The 23,896-nt window shown below is 36.8% G+C and overlaps 1 protein-coding gene across 2 annotated transcripts in view; it reads left to right on the top strand.

Moving 5' to 3' along the window:
- Window positions 1–23,896, top strand: part of TBC1D5 (TBC1 domain family member 5) — a 309,248-nt gene that overhangs the window by 268,236 nt on the left and 17,116 nt on the right. For both annotated transcript variants that reach the window (XM_079299429.1, XM_079299430.1), the window contains 2 exons: window positions 2,621–2,784; window positions 19,637–19,736. In XM_079299429.1, the coding sequence (XP_079155555.1) occupies window positions 2,621–2,784; window positions 19,637–19,736 (264 nt within the window). The remainder of the gene's footprint in view (window positions 1–2,620; window positions 2,785–19,636; window positions 19,737–23,896) is intronic.

The raw sequence follows: 23,896 nt of genomic DNA, 5'->3' as shown, positions 1-23,896 counted from the left end.
CACATTCTGTTCCTCTGAACTGTGATCCATCTTTTGAAGTGTAGCTGTTTGCAGTGGCCTTGAGGACACTTTTCTGTCTTTTCAATTTCTTACTATATTTTTGTCGTTTTTTTACTTAGAGCTGAAAGAATACAGAAAAAATATTCGCATATAATTTTTTCTGTTGTTATACAAAGCTGTATTATTTCATGTGTGTGGGTTCCTCAAATATATTAAAAGTGTTCTCCTCTCAATATTACCTGTGAATTTTTATCACATAATCTATTTTTTTGCAGGTGAAGTGTGTTAGGTCTAGGCCATACAGTGAAGAGTATGTAAAAAATACACATTGCTCATTGTTTAACTTTTTTTGTTTGTTTTTTTAATCTTGACCCTATAGGCAATATATATTTTATTAATAGGATGGCAAAGAGAGATTACTTAATCTAATATATGCTTAATAAATATTTTTCTGTTGCACTTTACTCTGTCCACCAAATAGATTTTTTTTGCATTTAGCATTTTTATTGACTGCTCTTGCTTAGCTGTGTGAATTGCATTTATAAATGCTTTATTTGCTAAAATATGTGATTCTATCTGTTCCAAAACTATTTTTAAGCTTACCTATTGCAAAAGCACACTTCCAGTGTAAATTGCCACTATGAAATGCATCAAAGGTCTTTTTCTTACATAAAGGCAACTGTAAGGATAATGATGTTGCCAAGTGACATGATTTTATCCTAAAATTAGAAATTTTCTAAAAATTTTCTTGCAACTGAATTATTTCTGCTGTTTGCCATGCAGTGTTTTCCCTTTTTTCATCTCCAGAATTATTTACAGTGTACTCGATTAATGCATATCCCATTTTTCTATAAAAAGTGAAGGCAAAAGTTACGTGAGATCTACAACAGCCTCTGTCTCATGCTCTTTTAAGGAAACTCCTCAGACTAGGTGGTTGGTAGGAAGTGCCTGGAGGAGGTCTGTGAAGAAACAGAAAGATCCAGTTGAATGAATTTGATGGGAAGTAAAGAATATATAAAGGAAAAAGGTAAAGAAGTTGCAGAACAGGTGATGTGAAGGGATCTGAAGAAGAGGGAGGCAGACAGGAAGGTCCATAAAAACATGAGAAGCAGGGCATAAAATGTAGGAGGGTAATGGGAGAGGTGAGCAGAATAAAGCAACAGAAGATGAAGGACAAGGTGGGAAGCAATTTGTATGAGTTTTCTTTCTGTAAAATGTTGTGACTATTAAACCCAGATCCTTTCTTGGATGTTCTCATTTAAGGTCTGCTTATTCACTCATGATGTTTTGTTCTTTGCTAGTTCAGCCTCTCGGCATTCAACAAACTCACTCCTGGCAATAAGTGTATTTCAAATAAATCTGTATTTATTCCCTTAAGAAAATGTGAAGGATTTAATTGCAGCAGATCATACTTGATGCTATAGATGGTAGTATGAAAGCACAGAGGAAAGGAACAAGGAGAACATAAACCCTCTCATCAGAATAACCATCAAACAAGAGACACAGAGAATTCTTGAGCATTAGTTTTATGTGCTATATAACTTTTTTCCAGAATGGAAAACTCTACAATTTCATGGAGTCATTCTAGGTTGACTTCATCATACACTTGATAAAAAGATTTTTTAAACCAGCATCTGTTCTAAGGCGATATATTCTTAATGAAAGTTGATGACAACTGACATACTGGGGTTATTTTTCCTCCTGGAACTAATGAAAATAAAATTTTAATTTAAATATTTGGAAACACTTTGTAAGCCTCAAGTAGAAGAAATGGTCCTTATCAGAGGCTGCCTGGTGCATACAGTGCCATGGTGAACCAGCCCAGATTTCACCCCAGATGTCTTCACTGTGATAGTAAACAATGTGGGATTCTTCTCAAAAGCTCCATGAAATGACAATAAGTAACTACTAAGTAAACTTCATCAAAGTGTCTGTTAGGTGGAGATGGCTTTAAAATTTGAAGCATGAAAACTTACCTTCTTTTCCAAACATAACTTACTTTTTTGCCTCTTTGAAGTCTAAATATTGTGATCTAGATATTCAGTGTCCAACCCACTTTTGGAATCCGAAGTTCTTGTTGTTAGCATTCTTTGCCAAGTTTTATAGTTGGAAAAAAACTATTTCCATTGTAATACTGATGACATCAGATTTTTTTATTATTATTATGAGATGGTACTTTGCTCATTTTGCCTCACAGGGCATGAAGTTCCTTAGTCTCTGGATGTATTAGGGTGCATATAGTGAGGTGGTATTTACATATACATATATATATATATATATATATATATATATATATATATATATATATATATATATCTGTGTATATGTGTCTATATATATACACACACACACATTATTTAGCATTAGGTGTGTACTAGGTAGTGTATGTTTGTGTATATATCTATATATACACAAAGATTGTGTGTTCTTCTCTCATACAGAAGTTCCATGTGAGAGCAGTCCTTCAGTCTCTCAGTGCATGCTGACACACTTCAACATTTCATTCTGTGTTGGGCTGTCTGTGACTCTCAGTCAATGTCAGTTAAGACAAGGAAGTATTTGTGGGGGAAAGAAAATGCCCATTCATAAACTGTTTTGTTTTTTTATACTTGGTTTACAGGCCAAAGTTCAAAAAACATCAGTTCATCTCCAAGCATAGAGAGCTTGTCTGGAGGACGTGAATTTACAGGATCTCCACCTTTGTCTGCATCAAAAAAGGATTCCTTTTTCAGCACCATCTCCCGCTCACGTTCCCAAAGCAAAACTATGAGCAGAAAAGAGTCGGTGGGTTCTTTTAACTTTTTTAATGTCACACTGCATTGCTCGTTCCTTCCATACATTGAGCTCTTGTACTTGGAAATGTTTCACTAAGCACACATTAATGGCCAAAGCAGAAATAAGCTATTTCAACTTTTTGTGTTGAGTGACACCTCCATTTTGGCTTCCATCCCATTATCCTTCCTGAAATGAAACTGTGAAAGTGCCTGTTGCCTCTGAGAAAGACGAGAGAAGTCCTGTAAGATTTTTTGTTCTGTTAAACTTTTGATGTAGTCCTGAAGTTAATAAACAGTTCAGTGGGAAGCTTGAATGCTCAGCAGATCCAAACATGTCCATCTGTTGTCCCTGAAAATCCTTAATACATCAGAGGTTTCCCAGTGTCTGTAGCATCTGTAGTCTGCAGTCACAGTTCTATTTCTTGCACAGCTCTGACCTTCCATTTGGTCACCAGAAGCTAGTATTTAAACAGATTGTTCTCATCCAAGAAAATCAGCTCTTAGAATGGGTATGTTCCAAAGAAATTCTCATCCCTTCCAAGATATTTTAGGAGCACTACCTTGAAAAACTAGGTGTGCCATGGAACATGAGGATTCTTGTTTTTTCTCTAAATGCATTTCTCTTTGTCTCTCTGCTGACTAGAAAACAGTTACAAAGTAGATGGAATAAGTTGTGTTTTTCGTAAGGTGAATGCACAGTGGTTTTCTCCATTCTTTTTTCAGAAATATAGGCTCATTTAACTGCCTATTGATTTCAATATGTAGGAATTACAGCATTCTTCAGGTGTTTGGAGCTTATATTGCATAGAAATTTCATTTGAACTTCTCAGTGCTTTTTATTTAAACCACAGAATCTTTATTAATAGTCACATCATGTTTTCAATTTGATATTCAAAACATTCTAATGAAATGCACAACTTTGTGCAACTTTGTTCAGTTTTTATTCACTGAATGAGCATGCTTAATTCTTGTTCCAAATGCTTTACTGTTGTCTAAAGAAAAGCTGTGTTTTGTGGTTAGTCAACAAGAAGCTATAATTTTGGTTTGTGACCATTTAAAACATGTTGAATTTCGTTTAAAGCTAAAACAACAATTTAATTTGTTTCTGCTTGTCCTCATGAGTTGAAGAAAAATAAATACAGCAATATTGAATTTTTCTTTTTATGTGGCTTAAAAGATCTAAATACAGCTTTCACTTGCAACTTTTATCCAGGCCAGAACTTGGGGGTTTTGCACCAGTAGAGTTGAAGAATAATTCTTCCTTAGTCCTCTAATAGGAGACAGGAGAATTTACTATTATATATTCATACTCAGTTAAAATCCATGAATTATTAACATGTTTTTTCGAGTAAATAATGTCCCAAATTTTGTGGTATTATATTAATGTTTTCATAAAGAATTTTGGATAAAGAATTATGCATTATAACAGATTTGTTGTCCTTATTACAGTTTTTAGTGGATTGGTAATCATGATGAATCAAGGCATAAATTCTCAAAGTAATTCTTTGAACTTTGATATGTAATTTGTATTTTAGCATTTTATAATTAAACTATTAGGAAAGGTTTTAAGCTATCAAAATCCATTTCCTTGGGTTCAGTTTTTGACTAACCCTTAATATAGGCAAACGGAATTTGTAGCAGATCCAAGAGGAAAAGGTTCATTTAAATCTGTTTTCTCTTGCCAAAGAGAATGTTTGGGTTTTGTTTTCCTGTAAATATCATGGTACTTCACTTTCCATATAGAGTAGCCCAAAGAGTTCTTCCTGAGGTCCTGAAGTAGTTGCATCAGTATTCTCAGATTGTACAATTGCTTAATTTACAGCTGCTTTCTGGAAGCAGAAGGCATGAAAATATAATGGATCCACCCATTGTTTTATTTTCAAACTAAACTGGTTTACATTTTTAATCTTATAATTATACAGATTATGTTGTTAAGTATTAGGGAAATTACCTTTGTTGGAACATTGCAATTCATCAATCTCTTTATAAAAAGATGGCTTTATAATCAGTTATTCTTGATGTGGCAGATGAAAGATAATCCATTTTCTCTTCATCCTTGCATTTCTAATACCCTTTCCAAGCAAAGTGGAAATGGAATGCATATATAAAAATGCATGCAGTTAAAATAAGTCATTTTCACAGACCAGAGGGCATTACTGTCATAGTATCATGGGATGAACAGGGATGTCATTGTCACAGGTTGCACCTGGAGTGCTGTGTCCAGCACTGGGCTCCCCAGTACAAGAGAGATGTGGGCATGTGGAGAAAGTCCAGCAAAGTTGATGAAGGAACTGGAGCATCTCTCCTGTGAGGAAAGGCTGAGAGAGATGGGGCTGTTTAGCCTGGAAAAGAGAAGGCTCAGAGGGATCTCTCCAGTGTGTATCAGTATCTGGAGAGAGGGTATCAAGAGAGCAGAGCCAGGCTCTTTTCAGTGGGGCAGTGACAGGACCAGAGGCAATGGGCACCAGCTGCTGCACAGGAGGCTCTGTCTCATCATCCAGGAAACATTCTGTTTGCTCTTGAGAGCAGCTGAGCACTGGCATAGGTTGCCCAGACAGACTGTGGATTCTCCATCCTTGGAGATACTCAGAAGCCATCTGGACACTAATCCTTGGCACCAGCCATGCTTGGTGGCCCTTCTTGTGCGGGGGCATGGGCAGGATGAGCTTCTGAGGTCCCTTTCAACCTCAGCCATCCTGGGATTCTGTGAGAGGATAAACTCTCACAGAGGAATGTGACATACCTAAATTCTTTCTTTCCTAAAGCCAGTCCAACGACTTGGGCTTCATCTGTGAGAGTTATGATCAAAATTGATGCTTAACTTGTTTCATTGCCTCCAGGAATAAAATGTGTCCATGTCTCATACTAAGTAGACTTTTTTAGGCTAGTAACATTTGTGTTATATTTATTCTTTTACATATTTTTTCACCTCAGATGCAAAGATCAGTGGAGTAATTTTTTCTTTACTTCTGTTACCAGAAACAGATGTCCCCTGCTTTATTTAGTTAAAGAAATGAATCTACAGCCTCAGGGCTGAATGCAAAATATCAGTTCATGTTTTGGCAGCCCATGGCATGCTGATGTTTTTTACATTCTTGTTAAGTGGCACAAAGCTGAATGTAAATTTGAGGTCCACCAGAAAAGTTTGGAAGTCTGTTTTGTGCCCAGCATTGAGTTGGTTCTCTGCTCCTTTGTATCCTTTGTGGCTTTCTAACAAGAATCACTTAAGCAGCAGTTTCTGGAGCTGTCTCCCCATAAACAAACACAGAAATTTTTGATCTGTAATGCACTCTGGTGCCCAGTATCTTCTGAATAGTTCAGTCTTGCTGGAATAAAGTCCTACAGAATTTCCTCTCCCAGCCTGCCTACTGCCCTCTACTTTTGGGTGGAGTTGTAATAAAGAGTGCATTTGTGGTCCATTTATTTCTCATGATGTTTCACTTATATCTCCAGCTACCATTAAAGAAAGTTTACCCCTCTTTTTGGCAAATAGCAGAGCTGTTTAGACATTGATTCTAGCAAATATGCTTGGCTGGTCCTAGTTTCTGGCAGAATATTCTGTAAATTGCTTTCAGACATAGAGATGTGCCAGAGAGAAAACTTCCGAGTCAAGCAATATAAACATTTTTAAAACTATTAAAAAGAAAAAAAAACATTAGGAAAATGTGGATTTGGCTGAAAATAAAGTTCTGATTTGGAGAAACTTTGTGCTTTAATAAGTAAATTTCTACATAAAAGTTTCAACTTAAGAAAAATCTAATTATCCATTTGGAAAGAACATTAGTTAAAAAGTTCCCAAGAAGGAGACATTTCTAAGGAAAATCTGGAGCAGTTTATTTTCTTTACTAAAGGAATTTACAAACATGGTCAATCAGAGTCCTTATTTCTTTGCAAAAATATCCTGAACAGAAGTGTCATGCTTTATGCTGGTTTTGATTGCACAGACTTTTTAATTAAATCAAATTTGACAACATATGCTATTGTCCCCACAAGCATGTATAAACAACTGTTACTGTCTGTGGTATATGTAGCTACTCTGACTGATTTGAAGTTAGTTATGACTACCCCCACAGGTTAGAAAATTAATGTATGCCCTTATTTTCAATTAAATAGGCATCTGCTGTAGTGATTTAAGAGCCTGAGTTTAAGCATACAAACTTGACAGTTCTGCTCAAGTAGAAGTGGTGTATGAAAACCAACGAGATGATAAAATAAATACTAGACAACCACACAAAGAAAACCATGTATGCAAAAATCGCTTCTGTGCATGATACACATCTTGGAGATGGTTTTTATTACCAGGTATCTTTTCCTGACTGTTACTTTTTAAATTTCTTTAGAATGTTTTAAGTAAAGTACTTGTCAGTTCAGATTTACCATTGCCATTTATTTAGAAGTACAAATGTCCTTTTTTCATTAAGCATCATAAAATGTGCCCAGAATAAGTTTGTTTGTCTGTGTACATCAGCCAGTTCTTGATCAGTATATTGGATTTGTTAGGCCTAAAGAAAAGGCATGTGGATTATTCTCAATGCCATTAAGTTTAAAATACTTTAGTGCCTTAATGTTTAACTGTAGTTAATACTGGAGGACATATGTCTTCCTTATTCTGATGTGACAGGACAAATCAGACACACAAAAAAAATGCAATTTATTTAATACTTCAGTGCTTGTCTATTTTTAGGGTTAGATGAAACAATATTAAATTTCAGATGTTGACAAGTCACATGAACAGGGTTTTTAGAAAAGCCTCTGAGATATTTTGGAACTATGATTCTTTTCTTGGTTGCCTTCCTATGGCTTACATGACATCCTGTCACTAAATGAAAGAGCTGAAAACAGTAGAAGAAAAAATAAGTTGCCTTTTATAGTTTTTATTAGAAATACTTGCAAGTTTCTTGTAATTTAGTCAGGCAACAGCTGTATGCATGGGTGGCAGCTTTGAATCCTAGATCTCCTTATCATTTTTTGAGTGATTCATTTCAGGGCAAAGAATCTTCACTGTGATAAAAACAGGAAGTTAATTGCTTAGAAAAAAAAATATTAATAAAAACCCAAGAGATTCTGCAGTGCTTTTTCTGTCATATTATAAGCAATAAACATGTATACAGAACAGTCCTGTGGGGCCATTTGGAATATTTTTGAAATGTCAGTATAAGCTTATCTTTCTCTACAAAAGATTCAGATATATATAGGTGAATAATATTTTCCAATAACTTCTGCACAGAAGCAGACTGATAATCACTTGAAAAAAGGCAGTAAGAACACTGAAATTTATTGGGCAGCCCTTTGAAACTGTCAGAAAAAAATTTAAAGATTACCAAAATCATGAATGAATGAGACCATCAGCGCCCCAGTGGCAAAGAAAAACATATCAGAGGGTCTGTGTTGGTCACTTGAGCTGCCCCATTTTTCATTTTCAGTGGGAATTTCATTTCTTCATCCTGCTCTTTTAAAATAACACCATGAAATTACTGTCCATTTCTGTGGAGAGCTGAGAGACCTGTACTGAACTCTCAACAAAAACATGGATGTGGATGAGACACATGCCTCTAAACCAGGCTGTTGTTTTATTTGGGAGATTTTTGGCAGAAAGGGTTTTTGTGTTTGGAAGCTTTTTTCCCACTGAAATAGATTGTGGCTATGCATTTAATAGCTTGATTCTTATTTTTGTCTGTGCTTCGTTAAATCAAGCAATTCCCTATAAAACCAACAAGACTTGTACTTCTGTTTTTTTAACAATGTAGTATCAATGGGATATATTTATAGCCCCTACATAATCACTATACTTAAGTATTACCTTTCTTAAACTCTGAAAAATTAAAGATTCCAAAACCCTTAAATAAATAATCCTGCTTTGGTCTACCTCCTCAGTCATGCTAGGAATCATGCCAAAGGTCAAATACATCCAGACTGACCAGAGGAAAATTTAGTGAAAGTATTTTGCAACTGATGCTTAAAAAGAATTTAAATGGGTATGAGTTTAACAAAGGATGTGCTTTGGGAGTCCTTCATAAAGGACTGTTTATGTTGAACTGTGTGTATTAGAAAGCTTATTCAGGCAGCAAAATCAAGAAGCATAATTATGTAAGTACATAACACCTAATCAACTCTTTCAGTAAGGTTCCAGTAAACATGTTAGTGTTTCCCTGCTCACATTTCTCTTACATTTGCCACAGCGGGCTTATGCAGTCTTAAAGGCCAGCAATGTGTGTAACAGATGGGACAGAAAGTCCCTCAGATGTGATAGTGAAACTTAATGGAAGAAATGGGATTCTCATTTGCCTATGTGTTTATTTATAACTATTTCCAAAATGCTTGCAGCCGTACCATCTAAATTAATGTATCAGTTTTATTATTTATGAAGGAATTTTCCAATATTCTTAAGCTGACAATCTCAACAGCAGCATTGAGAGAAGCCTTTTATCAGCATTTCTGTTCAAAGGGATAGTTTCTAGTACCCTACAGCTCTTTGTTCTTATCTATTCCTTTACCAAGTGGAATATTACCTATTTTCTCAGCTGTTCAGTGCCTACCCAATCCACAAGTTATGCCCAGCTTTTTGCATTCCATGGATCTTGCCAATTTTTACAGATTTCTTTTTTACAGTGCAGTGCCAGCAGGTAGATAAGTCTCCCATGTCTTGTGTCTGCTTGCAGAAGAGGTTTCCTTCCATCCCTGCTTTCTTTGTCTCCACACAGGAGCTTTCTCTATTAGTCATATTTATCCTTCCCATCTTCCTGCTAAGGAAAAATTGTCTGACCATACAAGTGGAATATTTTTAAGAGGAAGATGTACCCAGGTTATATGAAAACAAATCCTTCACATGCTCCAGTAGTACATTTGGTGGTTTCTGGCTCTGAACAGTGAGGCTGGTGCACCTGAAACCTGTTCCAATAATAGGTTTAACTGTGGGAGCTGCTTTCGAAAATTTCCAAGCCTGTAGTCCTTTGCCATTGACATCTTCAGGCAAGGTGGGATATGGCAAACGAAGCTGGCAAATTTACTTTGAGCTGTTTAAGATGGAAATTCAACAGCAGGACCTGATGATTAGAAGCTGTTAGCCAGAGTTTCAGCTACTTTCAGGACTTTAATTGAGATTAAATATATCTGTTGTAGGTTGTAGGGAGATCCTCTGAGGCACCAACTCTCCTTTTCTTCCAAATTTCTATGTATTTTTAGCTTTGTTTTAAGAGACAATAAATCAAATAAATTTATAATCATACATCAATGCAATAAAACAGCTGTTTTGCCTCAAAGTCACCAGTCTTAGTAGAGTTTATAAATAAATATGGATGTTAAATAAATATTTCTTATATGTAAAGAAAAATAACATATAAACTCCTAAAACTGGGGGGCAAGGAAAGAAGAGAAATAATTTACCACAAATTCTTGTTTCTTATATTTCAAGAAAGCTACATATGCATAATGCAGTAAAATAACACTTTTTCTTGCATTTTGAAAGTGGGTCTCCTCAACAGATGCTAAGTCTAGAGTGCTAGAAATTTGGATGTTGGAAGAGAGTTCCTGTGTTGTTGGTTATATAGAATCCAAGTTACAGCCCCTTCAGTTTTGTTGGGGCTTGTTCTCTATTTTGAGGGGGAATGTTAAGTACAAAAAGGCTGAAATTTTTATTCTTTTAAACCTTTATTATAATCTCTTTGTTCTGTTTATGCTTGGAGAAGCATCATGAGATGCCATCCCTTACTGTGTTGTTATAGAGAGCACACAGAGGAAGTAAGGCTTATACTAATTCCCAAAAACATGTGCCTTTGCAGGTGAATGCCTTCTAGCATTTTAATTTATTGCCAAATTTGTCTTGGTCTCATTCTACTTGAACATTTTTATCTATAATAAAATTCCTTTCTTGTCTTTGATACTTGTTTTCAATCTGAGCCTTCTGAACCAAATAATTTTTTGGTGGTGTTGTTGTTGTGTTGGTACATAACCTGATTTAGCTTGGCTCCTTTGAGTCACAGTGGGTATTTTTTTGACCTTTCCTTCATTTTTTGTTTTATTTTCTTATTTTTTCTCAGTCCCCTTCCCCCTATCCCTTTCAGAAGGTTGTCACAGATATATGTTCACAAAAGATTTGGCAGTGGCAGTTCTGTTTCAGGTTTTAAAACAGATAGTTAGTCTTCTGAATTTACTTCTTTGAGCAGAAGAGGATGCATTGTGCCCAAATGTTTTAACTTTGACAGCACTGTTTGGAACCTAGACTTCCAGGATTACTGTTTGCCTAATTCATTTGTGCTTCCTCAGATGTCTTCTGATATATTTTGAGATATTTTGAGTACTACCAGAAAGCAAAATTGGAAAGCAACAGGTTAAAATAATGATAAGACAGAGGAGAAAAAAGATTAAAATAAAAAGTTTCTCTAATCTGACAGAGAACCTGTTTGTGCTTTAAGGTTTCTGATTTAAAAATGCACTGAAATAAGTATGTAACTACCACATAGACATATAAAAACTGTCAGATAATGGTTCAGCACAGGAAGTCAATGCATAACCTCTGCTTCTGCTGGAATTAGTATATGAAGGCAGAATCTGAAATTCTTTATGTCCTCCCTGGGTAATATATTAATATTAAAGAAATTTCATTTTGTGCAAAAATTTCACAAGTACCAAAATTTTCAATGTAAAAGTGGCAATATACATTTCACCCCTGACTCTGATGTGCTTGGTGTACTTACATCTAATCATTTCATAGCCCCTTCCATATAGAAGAAACTTCCTCAAAACATCTGCAAAAAAAAAAAGCTCTATGAAAACTCTCTCAAAAAAGCCTCCTTTTCATCACCAACAGTTTAGCTCCATGCTGAAGCCATGTCTAGAGGACTGACTAATATAGCCATATTGTTTCCATGTCCTCCCCATATGTGTGTCTCCAGCCATCTGTTGTCTCTTGGCTTACACCATGAAGTCCTTCAGAGAAGCAGGATCTTTATATTTGTACAGCATCCAGCAGAGCAAGGCCTTGGTCCTGATGAGGTACCAAGATTGATACAGTTAAATAACAAGTTAAATTCGTAAATAAAACAAATTAAAAGCTTGGGTTAAGTTCCACTGCATGTAATTCAGCACTCAGAAATGGGGGTTTCTGGTTTAAATGTCATCATATGCTGTGCACTATTCTATGGCTGGCATAGAATATAAAAAAATTATGGGGGTGTCAACCAGCATTCAACTATCAAAAGATTCAAGATTATAAGGTTAAATCTTGTATTTAATTCTTAGATTAGAAAATTAAATTAATTCCCACAAAATGAAAGGAGTAACCACTTCCTTTTTACTCCAGGGGAATTTGCTTAAAATTAAATGAGAAAGCAATTTATGCATTACATCTGAGTCTTGTTTGACATGTAAACTGCTACTGACATCTTAAAAGTATACTGTGTGTATAATTTATGAATAAGAACCTAAGTACTGATAAGACTGTTAGAAAGTCCCTGACTTCAGGATTTCCATGTATCAATCTTGTTTTTCCCATTATTTTCCTCTAAATGTTTTGATACCTCATCAAAATTATTTTCTAATTTCCCATGCCAATTTGCCAAGAGATATGGAATGTTTCCTGTGCTCTTTCTGTGAATACTGAAAAACCTGAAAATTTGACTGAGTAAGTAGCTATTAACTGCAGGGAAAAACAAGTAAGCAAACAAAAAAAGCCCACACCACCTTGAGCTCAAGACACCCCTGATGGGCAGATCTGTATAGTCTGGAAGAGTATTCTGGTCAGTACCATTACATGTTTATGTCACGAAATTCTGTTTTCTCTACACTTCACCTAACCCATCATTGACCAGCATCAGAACCCACCTCAGGAAGACTGGGCTCTTCTGCCAGCTCAGTTCTGTCACTGGTTTGGTGGGCTTTTTAATTATTTTTTAAATTTCAACATTAGTGCTTAAATACCTTAAATGCCTTTAAATACTTTTCTCTTTGAATAGTTTCTTTTCCACAGCACTTAACACTTGGTAGTGCTGCCAAGTTGATTCTTATTCAGGATTCAGATTTAAGATGAATGGAATTTTGCCATTCAGAGCATTCATGAATGAAATGCTTGGACATACATTGTTGTAAGCTTTGACAGCAGTTTGCTTTTCCTTGAGTTTCCTACATGGGTTAAACAGACAAATGTACAATTTTTCTTTAATGTCCTGCATAGCAAGACTGAAAACTAAATGGTATTGTGAAAGAAAGGCATTACAATCCTGATTTTCTGGGTTTATATTCCCTGTTTTCCACAATTCTGTCTTAAGCTACATGCCATGTATTTGAGAGAAAATTTGTTTAAACTGATAAAAGCAATTTTGAGAAAGAGAGGCTTCTTCCAAAACTATCAGACTTTGTAAAGGATACCAAATTCCAGTGCCCTTACCCAGGTCTGCAAAGCATATTGCACATATTGTAAAGCCATGAGCTGTAAAAGGATAGGATTACAATGTCAAAAATGTAAAGGTTTCTGTTCTTGACTATACTGACCACTTTCAGTTATTCACAGCTTTTTTTCTGATGCAGTAAAATTTGATGAAAAATGGGGCATGGGAGAGGCATCACTGATCTCATTATGAGCTCAGAAGAAAAGGAAGGATATAAAAATTTATTTCCATAGCTCTCTTTGTAAAGGTGAGAAGATAGGTGAAAGGAAGGGTAATAAAAACAAAAGAACAAATTTTAGACAAATGCAGAGTACCAGAATTGTATAGACTGGGGTGGAAATAGCAAAGAACTGCCAAAAAATTAATCACAAAATAATTAGCTCTCATGGCAAAAGAGAAAAAATTGAAGTGTAGCAATGTCAGCAAAGTTCTATATGTGGATAAGAAGAAAGAAGAGTATGAGAAACATAAGTCAAGTGTTTTTCAGATTCAATCTTGCCAAAACCAGGAAAATAGTTAGAGATGTGTGTATGAAGGCACTCAAATAGAATCTTGATTTGACTGGAGACATAAATTCTATCCTGCTTAATATTGTTAGTGAAATGTAAATCAATGTATTACCACAAATAAACTATTTCCTTTTCATTCTCCAGTTAAATTCCAGATGTTAATGGTTATCTGTAAGGCTGTATATCATCTGCATGGCTGAAGGTGTTTAATAGTTTTTTGAGAACCCTGGAACTGAATTTTCAGAAAGTATTAAGTTGTTTTTATGCAAGATTGCGTACGTAAATTTGCAGATCTTGGTCTCCCATGTCAGATGCAGTGATTCCTTATTTGATTTGCTGCTTGATTTGCTTCTCTTCCTCATAATGCAGCTCCCAATATTAGAAAATACTGAGCTTTATAGAACATGTTGTTTGGTAAATTGAGACTGATTTTGTATTTTGGCTGAATGAGTTGGAATCATTGTCTGTTTGTTTCTAGTGATGTGTGTGTCAGATCAGCTGAAAGGGCAGTTTCAGCTGAAAGGTTGGTCCAGACCATACTGGATTTCTCCTGACTTAGGTTTGGCCTGTTTGAAGAATTTATAAGTCTCTGTTCATGCATGAGATCAAATCAGCACTGCTATATGTACACAACATAAAAATTGTATCCAGGCTACTCATTTTGTTAGCACGATGGAAAGTTGCACTTAGAGGAAAGTGTGCAGTGTATAGTGCACTGAGAGCATCTGCATTATGCTGGCTATAAATCAGTTGTTTCATCTAACACTGATAAAGAATTTGACATTAGATTACTGAAAAAAAAGGGCCTCATTCCTGAGGGGCTTTGTGATTTTGCTGCTTACCTGTACAGAGCAATCTTTGAAAGGTACTGTGAAAAGATTAGTCTTAAAAATGTTGTACAGAAGAGACTTTTGCTTAGCTGCTACTTGGAATTAGACAATCACTAACATTGGGTCAGATCAGTGACTTTGAATAGAAATTACCTCTTCTATAGGTAACCTCTTCCAGTGCTGCACTGATCTTGTTATGAAGAATATTCTCCTAATGACCAACTTCAGCCTTCCAAGGGGCAGTTTTGGGCCATAGTGCCTTCCATATCATCTGTGAAGGGTTTGATTCCATCATCTTTGTCCCACCATGCAGTTACAGGCTCCCAGTAGATCCCCCTTGAGCTCCTCTTCACCAAAATAAAGAAACATTGCTCCTTCAGCCTCTCCTCCAGACCTGTAACCTTCACAGCAGCCCTGCACTGGGTCCTCTCCAGTCTCCCAATGTTTTTGAACTGCAGGCCCTTTGAAAAGCATTATTAAAAGCAAGGGCTCACAAGCACTGAGTAGAAAGGGTTGTAATGACTGTCCTGGATCTGCTGACTACATTGCTCATAATGTAGCTCAGTCCAGCTGTTTACATTATTCATGATAAGAGAAGTTTGTTAAAAACAGCTCAACAGCCACTGTAGCCTCCATACCCTTTTTGGCATATCTGAAACTAAGAGTTCCTTCCCTGCACTGATACATTGAGATTTTTCTTCTCAGGTGCAGAATTACGCACTTGCAGAAATTTCTAAAACAGAAACCTCAAAAAGGCTTCTCTTGCCTAGGCTTCCCATGTCTCATAGTGTTTGTGAGTTGAAGTTCCACCAGTCAGCACAGCAGCCACACCTCCCATTTTTGTATCATCTGAAACTCTACTGAGTGTACATTCAGTCTCCTTATCTGGGTTATTGATGGAGATACTGGGCAGTGTCTTCATAGCACTTATACAACATACTGAGTAGTGTCTTCATTTGTTACTGTGCTCATTTCCAAACATCAACTGAACATCAAGACACCAATTCTGTTCCTTAAGCTTGGGATTCTGAACAATCCAGCCCACCCACAGTCCTTTCATTCAGCCCATACTTCACCATGTTATAAGTGATGATGCTTTTGGAAATGTGTCAAAAGCCTAACTAAAGTAAAACTCCATTGCATTCACTTCCGTCCCTTCATCTGCATGCCCAGTCATTTCATCATAGTGGGCAGCCAGGTTGGTCAAGCATGGTTTGCTCTTGGTAAACCCTTGTTGACTTTTATTGATTATTGTCTTATCCCTTACATGCTGGAAATTGATTCCAAGAGGACATGCTCCACAATTTTTCCAAGGACTAAGGTGAGGTCAACCAATGTATAGCTCCTTAGATATCCCTCCTCACTCTTGTTTAGTATGTATGTAAAATTAACCTTTCTGCAGACATCAAGGATGTTCTGTAATAGCAGTGATTTTTCACAGGTAGCAGCCAGTGATGTTGCAATTACCCTGTCAGTTTTTCAGCATCCAAGTATATCCCATGTAGTCCCATGTATTTGGACACACACTGCTTCTTCAGGTATTCACCAGCTTATGCCCTTCCTCCCTCCATAGCCATCCCTCTCCTTTCCAAACAGTACATGCAGGAGTCTGGGAACAGAATTGGCCTAAAAAGTGAGATACACAAATGGATTCAAGTGCTGCAGCCTTTTCTGTATCGTGTCATTGTCTTATGTCCCTTAGTAAGCAATAGACCATTTTCCTTGAATCTCCTTTTGCTGCTCTGTATACTTACAAGATTACTTCTAGTTACCCCTAAATGTCCCCCATTAATTTTTGCTCCAGATGGGGCTTTGTCCTTCCTAGTTTTGTTCATGTGCCCAAACAATGATTATGTGCCTGTCCTTTGTTTCCTGTCATTGTTTCCACACATGTGCTCTCCATTTCCACCATTTCCACCTCCATATGTGCTTTTCCCATTTTAGTTCATTAGGAAGCTCCTTACTCAGCCAAGTGGACCTTCTGCCTACCTTGTCTGTATGTGCTGATTCCTCACATGTATCTGGGTTAGATCCCTGTTCTGTGGCAGTCCCACCTCCTAGATTAGCAGGTCTGTTCACAAAGATTTCTTCCCCATCTTTGCCAGGTAGACCTTTACTCTAAGTTCTCTGTCCTCATCAAATTTTGCCACAAGCAAAATAGTTGAAGCTCAGCTAATGCCACCAACTATGTAACCATATGTGGTGTCTCTGATATACCTGATGCTCTCCAGGCTTTTCCCTTTTGCCATAGGATTGAAGGGAAACACCACCAAGGTTTCTGTCCCCTTCACCCTTGCTCAGGAGCCCTACAGCCACTTTAGAACTAAAATGGTTTCACATCACCCTGTCTGTGGTGGATGCATGAATAATCAGGGAAAAAGTCACAACATTAGGTGACCCCAAACAGTCTTCTGCAACACCACAAACTGAGTCTCCATACAAGCAAGAGACCTCTCTAGTTGACATGTCAGGCTGGAGGAGTCACCAGCCACCCACTGTCACTCATTACTTTTCCTTGGTAGTGCTCTGATACAGTGTCCAACCTGAATTCTTCTGCTGAGGGAGCTTGGTCTTACCCTCTGCTGCCTGGGCCCTGCACCAAGGGGCTTCTGCTTACCCTTCTGCTGCCAGAAGTCACAAGTGTACAGTTCCCTCCCTCCTATCAGTGCATGCCTTCTTCCTCAGTGTCTTGCCTCAGTTGCACCCTTCCTGTCTGTCATGTCAAGTTTTACACCTGGAAAAGTCTTGTCAGTCACCTGTCAGTCACCCCAATTCAATAAAACACACCTGCCTCTTCTTACAAGTGCTCACCTGCTGCTGGGGACTACAACAGAGCAACCCCCCCACCAGGGAGAGGTGACAGAGGTGGCCACAGCACCACTGGTGACAGCAGAGGTGGAGGTTACACCCTGTAGCAAGTCAGCACCATTTGGCTGTTGTCTAATTGTGCAAAAAGCCCTGGCTCTCTTGTGTGTCAAGTGCCATGTTAACTGTCTTGCCTATTTGCCCATCCCACTGCCAGCACTCCTTGGTGCTCTTCCCACAGGTGCCATATAAGTCAGGAACTCCAAGTTAATTTAGCCTTGTGTAAGATTTCCCACTTGGGAAGGAGACCTCTTGCACTGTCTGTGGCTCCCTGAGCACAGCTCCCTCCTTTGTGCCTGCTGGGTGTGCTGGACACTGCTCCTCCCCATGCTGGATCCCAGTGAGCAGAAAGAACAGGGGATGTAGTTTAATCAGCACTGCTCTCACTTGCCAAGAAAAGAGGTACTGTTGTATAATTGAAAAGGTCAGTTTCAGACTCTGTTTGGGTGGATTCAGCTATCCAAAAGCATTTAAAGATCAATTTACTGCAGTTTTCACCTATGAATAAGGAAAAAACAAAAAGTTCTAGGAGTCTTGGAAGTATTCATTGCAAGAAGTTAATTTTTTTTATTCACCTGTAGGAGATAAACTGGGTTCAATTACTAGCAAATGATTTTAGAATTTGATTGTGTTATTTTATAGTAGAATACTCAAATATTGTCACTTTTCCCTATCTTACAGCTGCACTTGCAGTGCCAATGGCAGTTTAAAATTTATGGTAGATTATTCCTTGCAGTCAATAGCTGTTTGTAGTAGAAAAAGGTCTTCTGCAGGAACATCACTTGAATAGAAATGTCAATGCAGATATGCTTGTACAGGCTGTGACAGAACTGCAGACTTTGAATGAGGTCATTCAGCAACTCCAAATTGGCAAATGAAATCAATCCCTTTGAGGTCTGAGTGGTCAAAGTATGAGGATAAGAAGAAGGTGAGAGCATATAATATGAAGAAAGAGCAGGGGGAAAGTGTTTAATATCTATTAGGTGTAGGGAGAAAAGTGTGTAGGCTGTAAGCAAAAAATGATACTGCTACGTCTTGCAAATGCTACGGTTACATTGCTTTTTATTACTCATTTATTAATCATTTATTATTACTTTTGGATTTATTATATATTAGTACAAAGTTTCCTTTACTTGGTTCTGTCTTGGCTTCTGATGGAGGTTAAGATCACTTATACCTTTAAATCGAGACTGAGTCATTCTATTCTTGCTGATCAGTTTTGGGTTTTTTTTTTTCATTTGAAAAGTAAATCACTCTAATGCTCAATGATCTCCATCAAGCATGACTGTGGTAGAATTACAAAGCTCCAAAGAAAAACAGGAGGCTAAAAAGTTTCTTTGGCTTTTTCCGATTATCTTGAATTCTATTGCATACTTAAACAAAATCCTGCTTAATACTGTTTGGGACTTAGCTTTGAAAGAATTTTTCCAAAGGAGTGGTGACCTTCCTCTGCAGTATGTTGTTCAAAGTAAAGACTGCATGGATTTGTAAACCAGCAAAGAAAGACATTCAAATAGAGGAATTCTTAGCTGAGATAGTTCCCATTGCTTAGACAGGGCATATATCCAGGGCCGGATACTAATGCTTCTCCTGGGCCTTAAAATAAATTTTTTATATTCCTATTTTAAATTATACTTGATGCATATTTTTAAAAAGTAATTTAATAATTTAGAGTAACTGCTTTACAGTATGTGTGTTAAAAATAGTTTTCACCTAAATATTTTGTATGACAGTGTTTGAAAGTGAAGTTGGCTGTGCACAGAAGTGTAGGGATTAAATACAGATAGAGGATGATGTGTTGCAAAAATAAGTGTTCCAAAATATATAGGAGTAATACATCCTTGAGATGCATTACTAGGTCTCATGTAATATATCTTGAAATTCAAAAAAAGGTTTCAAAGGAATAGCTGAGGAAATTACTCTGGCAGAAATTAGAATTTTTCTCATTTGGTGAGTTTTTTCAGCCAGTGTTGTAGTACTGTGTTTGCACAAGTGAAACTAGGTAGCTAGTCTATAAAAGAATTCTGAATCATTAACCTTTCTGAGGTCAATGTAGATAGATTTTTATTTAACTCCTTAGAAGGAAAAAAGAATAATACTAATAAACACTGAGATATTAAAACCAAACCCTAGTTCCATGAAATGATAAAATTTTCCAAGAAAAAAGGAATAGAAAAAGTTAAAAGAGATCTAAGCATATCAAGGGTTAAGCTACTACTTTTACTCTGCATTATAGAAATTTTGTGGGTTTAATCCTAATAATCTCTTCATTGTAGGAGGAGGAATTAGAGGCCCAGATTTCATTCCTACAAGGACAGCTAAACGATTTGGAAGCTATGTGCAAATATTGTGCAAAGATGATGAACACGCATCTTGGTAAGTGCAGTACCTTGCATTAACCTGTAAATCTTTGCAAAGGCTCTTTCAGTGTTTGTATTAGAACTAAAACAATATTTATGTAGTACAGTGCATATTATTTTATAAGCCACGATGAAGATTGAATTGATGTACTAAGTTGTTTTATCAGATGTTGCCAGCCACTGTATCTTCATTCTGTCACACTTAAACTTGGGAATAGGATAGCCACTGATGATGCTAAAAAGAAATAGAGGCATTTTAGCACAGTTGCCTTTGATTTCTTTTATTGTAAGAGATTTGTTGGAGCTCAAACCATGTGAACTTTCATACTTGAAGTCCATTTGCAGTTCAACAGTCCCACAGTGATACTTGACGTGTATAGCAATAGGTATAAGATTCATAGACTTTCATTAAATGCAACATTTTCATAATCTAGAATTACCTTTGATATGTTAAAATGTTACTGTAGGCTGATAGTTTGTAATATTTATCTCAGAAAAGAAGAAATATAGTAAAATAAAAGTCAGTACACTGGGAATAGAATCAGCAAATACTCCAGTCTAAAATTCTGCCTACATATTGCCAAGACAAATCAGAGAAAGTAAACAAAAAACTGCACTTAGATCAAGTGTAAATATTTTTAATGAGGTTTTGGTAAAAACACTGGTGATGTTTTTAAACTGTGCTGACCTGAACTCTAAATGTTAGTATATTTATTTATGTGAAAAAGCACCATTGTTGAGAAATCAGGGCAAAACTGCAACAATTTTGTTTTATTTATGGCCTGCAATATCTGAGCAAAATAAATTAAAATTGAATATTTCAGTGGGTAGAACTAAGCATGTGATATCAGAAGGTTCAGATGTAAAAACCATGTTGTATTTTGTATTTTCTTTTATGTGGGTGTTTTACTAGCCACTGTTATAAGCCTAGGAAAAGTTATGAATATTGTATTACTTGAAAGTTGGGAATCACAGCCTGGAAAAGCCAGGTCTAAACCTCTAACCCCAGCAGCTTTAGTCTGATGTATTGTATTGCTTTTGGGAAGGCATATGACTAATGATGAGGTTAGAAGCAAGCAAAGGGATAAATTATTAGCTACTGAAATGATGGGGAGAAGATTGCTGTGTCAAGAAGAAAAACTGAAGTTTCCTTCCTCTGGGAAAGAAGACAAGGAGCGTTTAGCAAGGATATCAATTCCAAGCATAAACATTTCACCAACTATAACTGCACCAGATATCAGAATAAACCCAGACAAATCTCCTTGAAGCAGTCTGCCTTTCAGCACTGGATTCATAAGCTGAAAGCCTATGATCTGTGATCGTGTCCAGGTTTAAAATTCTTTTTCCCAAATATATTGGAAACAAAAGCAGTTAGGGCCAGTAGTCTCCCAAGAGCACTGTGGAGTGGTTTGTTACCATCACAGGACCAGGAAAACCATCCCTTGCAGAGCTTTGGCTGTGGGGTGTGCTGGGTGCATTGTGACATCCCTGCAACACTTGCAGAGCCTGCCAGCCTAGTCTCTTCCATGTCTACTCCCTGTACTTCTTCACAATATTCCTGCATGTCTAGTCAACATTCTGGGCTACTAACTTTGTAAATTTGTCTTACACTAGTGTGTTTATATCCTATAGAGACACCACCAACCTTCACAGCCTCTACATTTGTAGCAAATTTATGAGCTTAGATATACCCAAATCAGTCAGCAGATGATCCACGTGAAGGCAGGGAAAAAAACCTTCCAGGGTTCTTGATGATGTGCAAAATCCCATCTGACCTGAAATCTGTCTGTCCATGTCAGCTGTGCAAAAAAATGGGTTCTCTGGTGCATCACAGACCACCCCCTGAGGAGTATCTCCAGAGTCCTTACACTGCTCAGGGCTTCAGAGCAGGGCAGCAAAATAAAACCCAAGTTAATATCTGGTTACTTCTGAAGGGAAAAGGGGCTGCTACAACACCTGATGTGATTCACCCCCAGCTATCCCTTTACCCATGAAAATGGCTTTGTTTCAGAAACTGTAGAGCAGGTGAGTTATGGCATTCCTCTTGTAAACTGTCAGAACACTTAACTTCAAGGATATTACTTCTTCCTCTGAGAGTGATTTTTTCTGTCTTCATCACCCAACTATTGGCCCATGTAGCATTTTAATAGCAAAGTTGAAAATCCTCATTTAACTTACCTGTACACAGCAATACCATAATCTCTCAGCAATGTCTTTGCTAAGTAGAGCACTACATTTCATTTTAGGTGGGTTACTTTTCAAACCAGATCATTTTTGTGCTCTTCCTTTGAATTCTTCAGGATTTTCATGTCTTTTCAAGTGGGTTAATTGTATCAGGAGATGCTGTCTCAGCATTGGGCCAGAAAAGTGGTTCCTTAGCACAGGGAAGGTCATCTCTCTACTCTCATGTGGCATTGGTCTTTTTAAACATTTGTAATGAAGCATCACATTAGTGCTCTTTGATACAGTAATAGTTTGAGGTGATTATATGTTACGACCTTTAAAATTTGGTGAATCACAGCTTTCTAAACAGAGGCATTTATCCTGTGGGTAAAATCAGGAAATGTTTATTTCCACACATGTTTCTTGTATTTGATGATATTAAAATTCACTGCTTGCAGTTTGGCATTTTAGCTGTATGATTCAGGTAACTCTGTGATGTACTGGGTTTTCTTTGCCCTTCTAACTGCAGACATAACTATCATATAGTTAATAGATGTCTAAGTTGTTGATAAAAGCATGCAGATATATAAAAGTTGGGGAGCCTTACAGAACTTCAGCAAAGAGTTAGACACATTTCTATGAATTATGAATATGCCAATCAAGCAATCAGGCCTGCCTTTTAAATTTGATAAAATTTAAGTGCTTATTCTTAAAAGCCTCCTTTTTTGTTTTTTTAGATTGGTGATGCAAACCTTCCTTTTCAGACATTATTACTCAACCAATTTCTTCTTTTTGTATGATGCATTCCATTTGCAGGTCACATTATAACAAAACAATATTAATTCAGGCTTATAAAAATGCATATGCAGTCATCATTTGCCACAAAATTATCACAATATCAAACAAGTTTAGAATATTCTTCTCATGGTTTATAATGAGACAATTGAGGATTTTTAGGCTGTCTTTTCTCAGGTTCTTTCCCTTACAATGGGGATCCAGATGACAGACAGGTGCAGTTACTTCATGGCACAGATGATGTGTTGTAGCTGAGAAATTATGAAAATAACCATGAAATTATCTATGCTGTTCTGTATATGAGGGATAGAATGGCAGTTTTTATTTTGTTCATATATTCAAAGATGCTTTCATTAAAGGTTTATCTCCTTCTGTAAATAAACCCCACAGTCTACAACATGGCAACGACATAATTAACTGCTTGTAATATCAGGGCATGTTACCATGGGAATGAATGATGGTTCTGAAATATTGCTACTTAGTGCTATGGGTAGAAACTAGAAATAGAGGTTTCATTACTAAAATGGAGGAAAGTCATTTTGTGATCTTTGTCTCCATCTTAGTGCTGTGCATTGCAAAGGGCTTTACTTTTCTTCCCATTCTCCCTTAACCACTGGAGTACTGCTCAGGGGAGATTTCTTTGAACACCTCCAAGGACAAATGTAAAAATTTAGGTATTTACAATAGCAATGCAGGGAAGCAGGTTTTACTGTTGCTCCCACCTGCTTTCACAAGCTTGTCATAGCTTTCAAAAAAAAAAAAGAAAATATCCTGTGTTCAATTTTTCCATTATTGAAATGAAAACACATCCAAACTTGTAAACATGTCATGTGGCTTTGTTCACAAAATAAATGCAGGATGTTACTCAGCTAATAGTGAAAAAGTATAGTTGCCATAGCTATCACTGCTCCAGCATCTTCACAGATACATTTTCTTGATGTTACTTTCTCACAAGCAGTAGCCTTTTTCAAGAAATAATATTGTCACTGATGATTTCAGAAATATGGTAATATTCTTTAGCATTTTTCTTTCTGGGAGATACTCTATTGTTAGTGCACATAAATTCTTCAAGCCTCAATGATTCAGAAAGCCGTAATACACCATTTAAGTATTACAATATTATTACCTGTCATATTGTTACTTATTTTTTGAAGAATTTTGGTTTGTTCCCTCCTTTCTTGCCCTATGTGAAAATAAAATCATCAAGCTAGCAAGTGC

Source organism: Erithacus rubecula (genome assembly GCF_903797595.1).
Source record: "Erithacus rubecula genome assembly, chromosome: 3".
NCBI lineage: Eukaryota > Metazoa > Chordata > Aves > Passeriformes > Muscicapidae > Erithacus > Erithacus rubecula.
The sequence above is the reverse complement of the archived record's forward strand: the minus strand, read 5'-3'. Positions and strand labels throughout refer to the sequence as shown.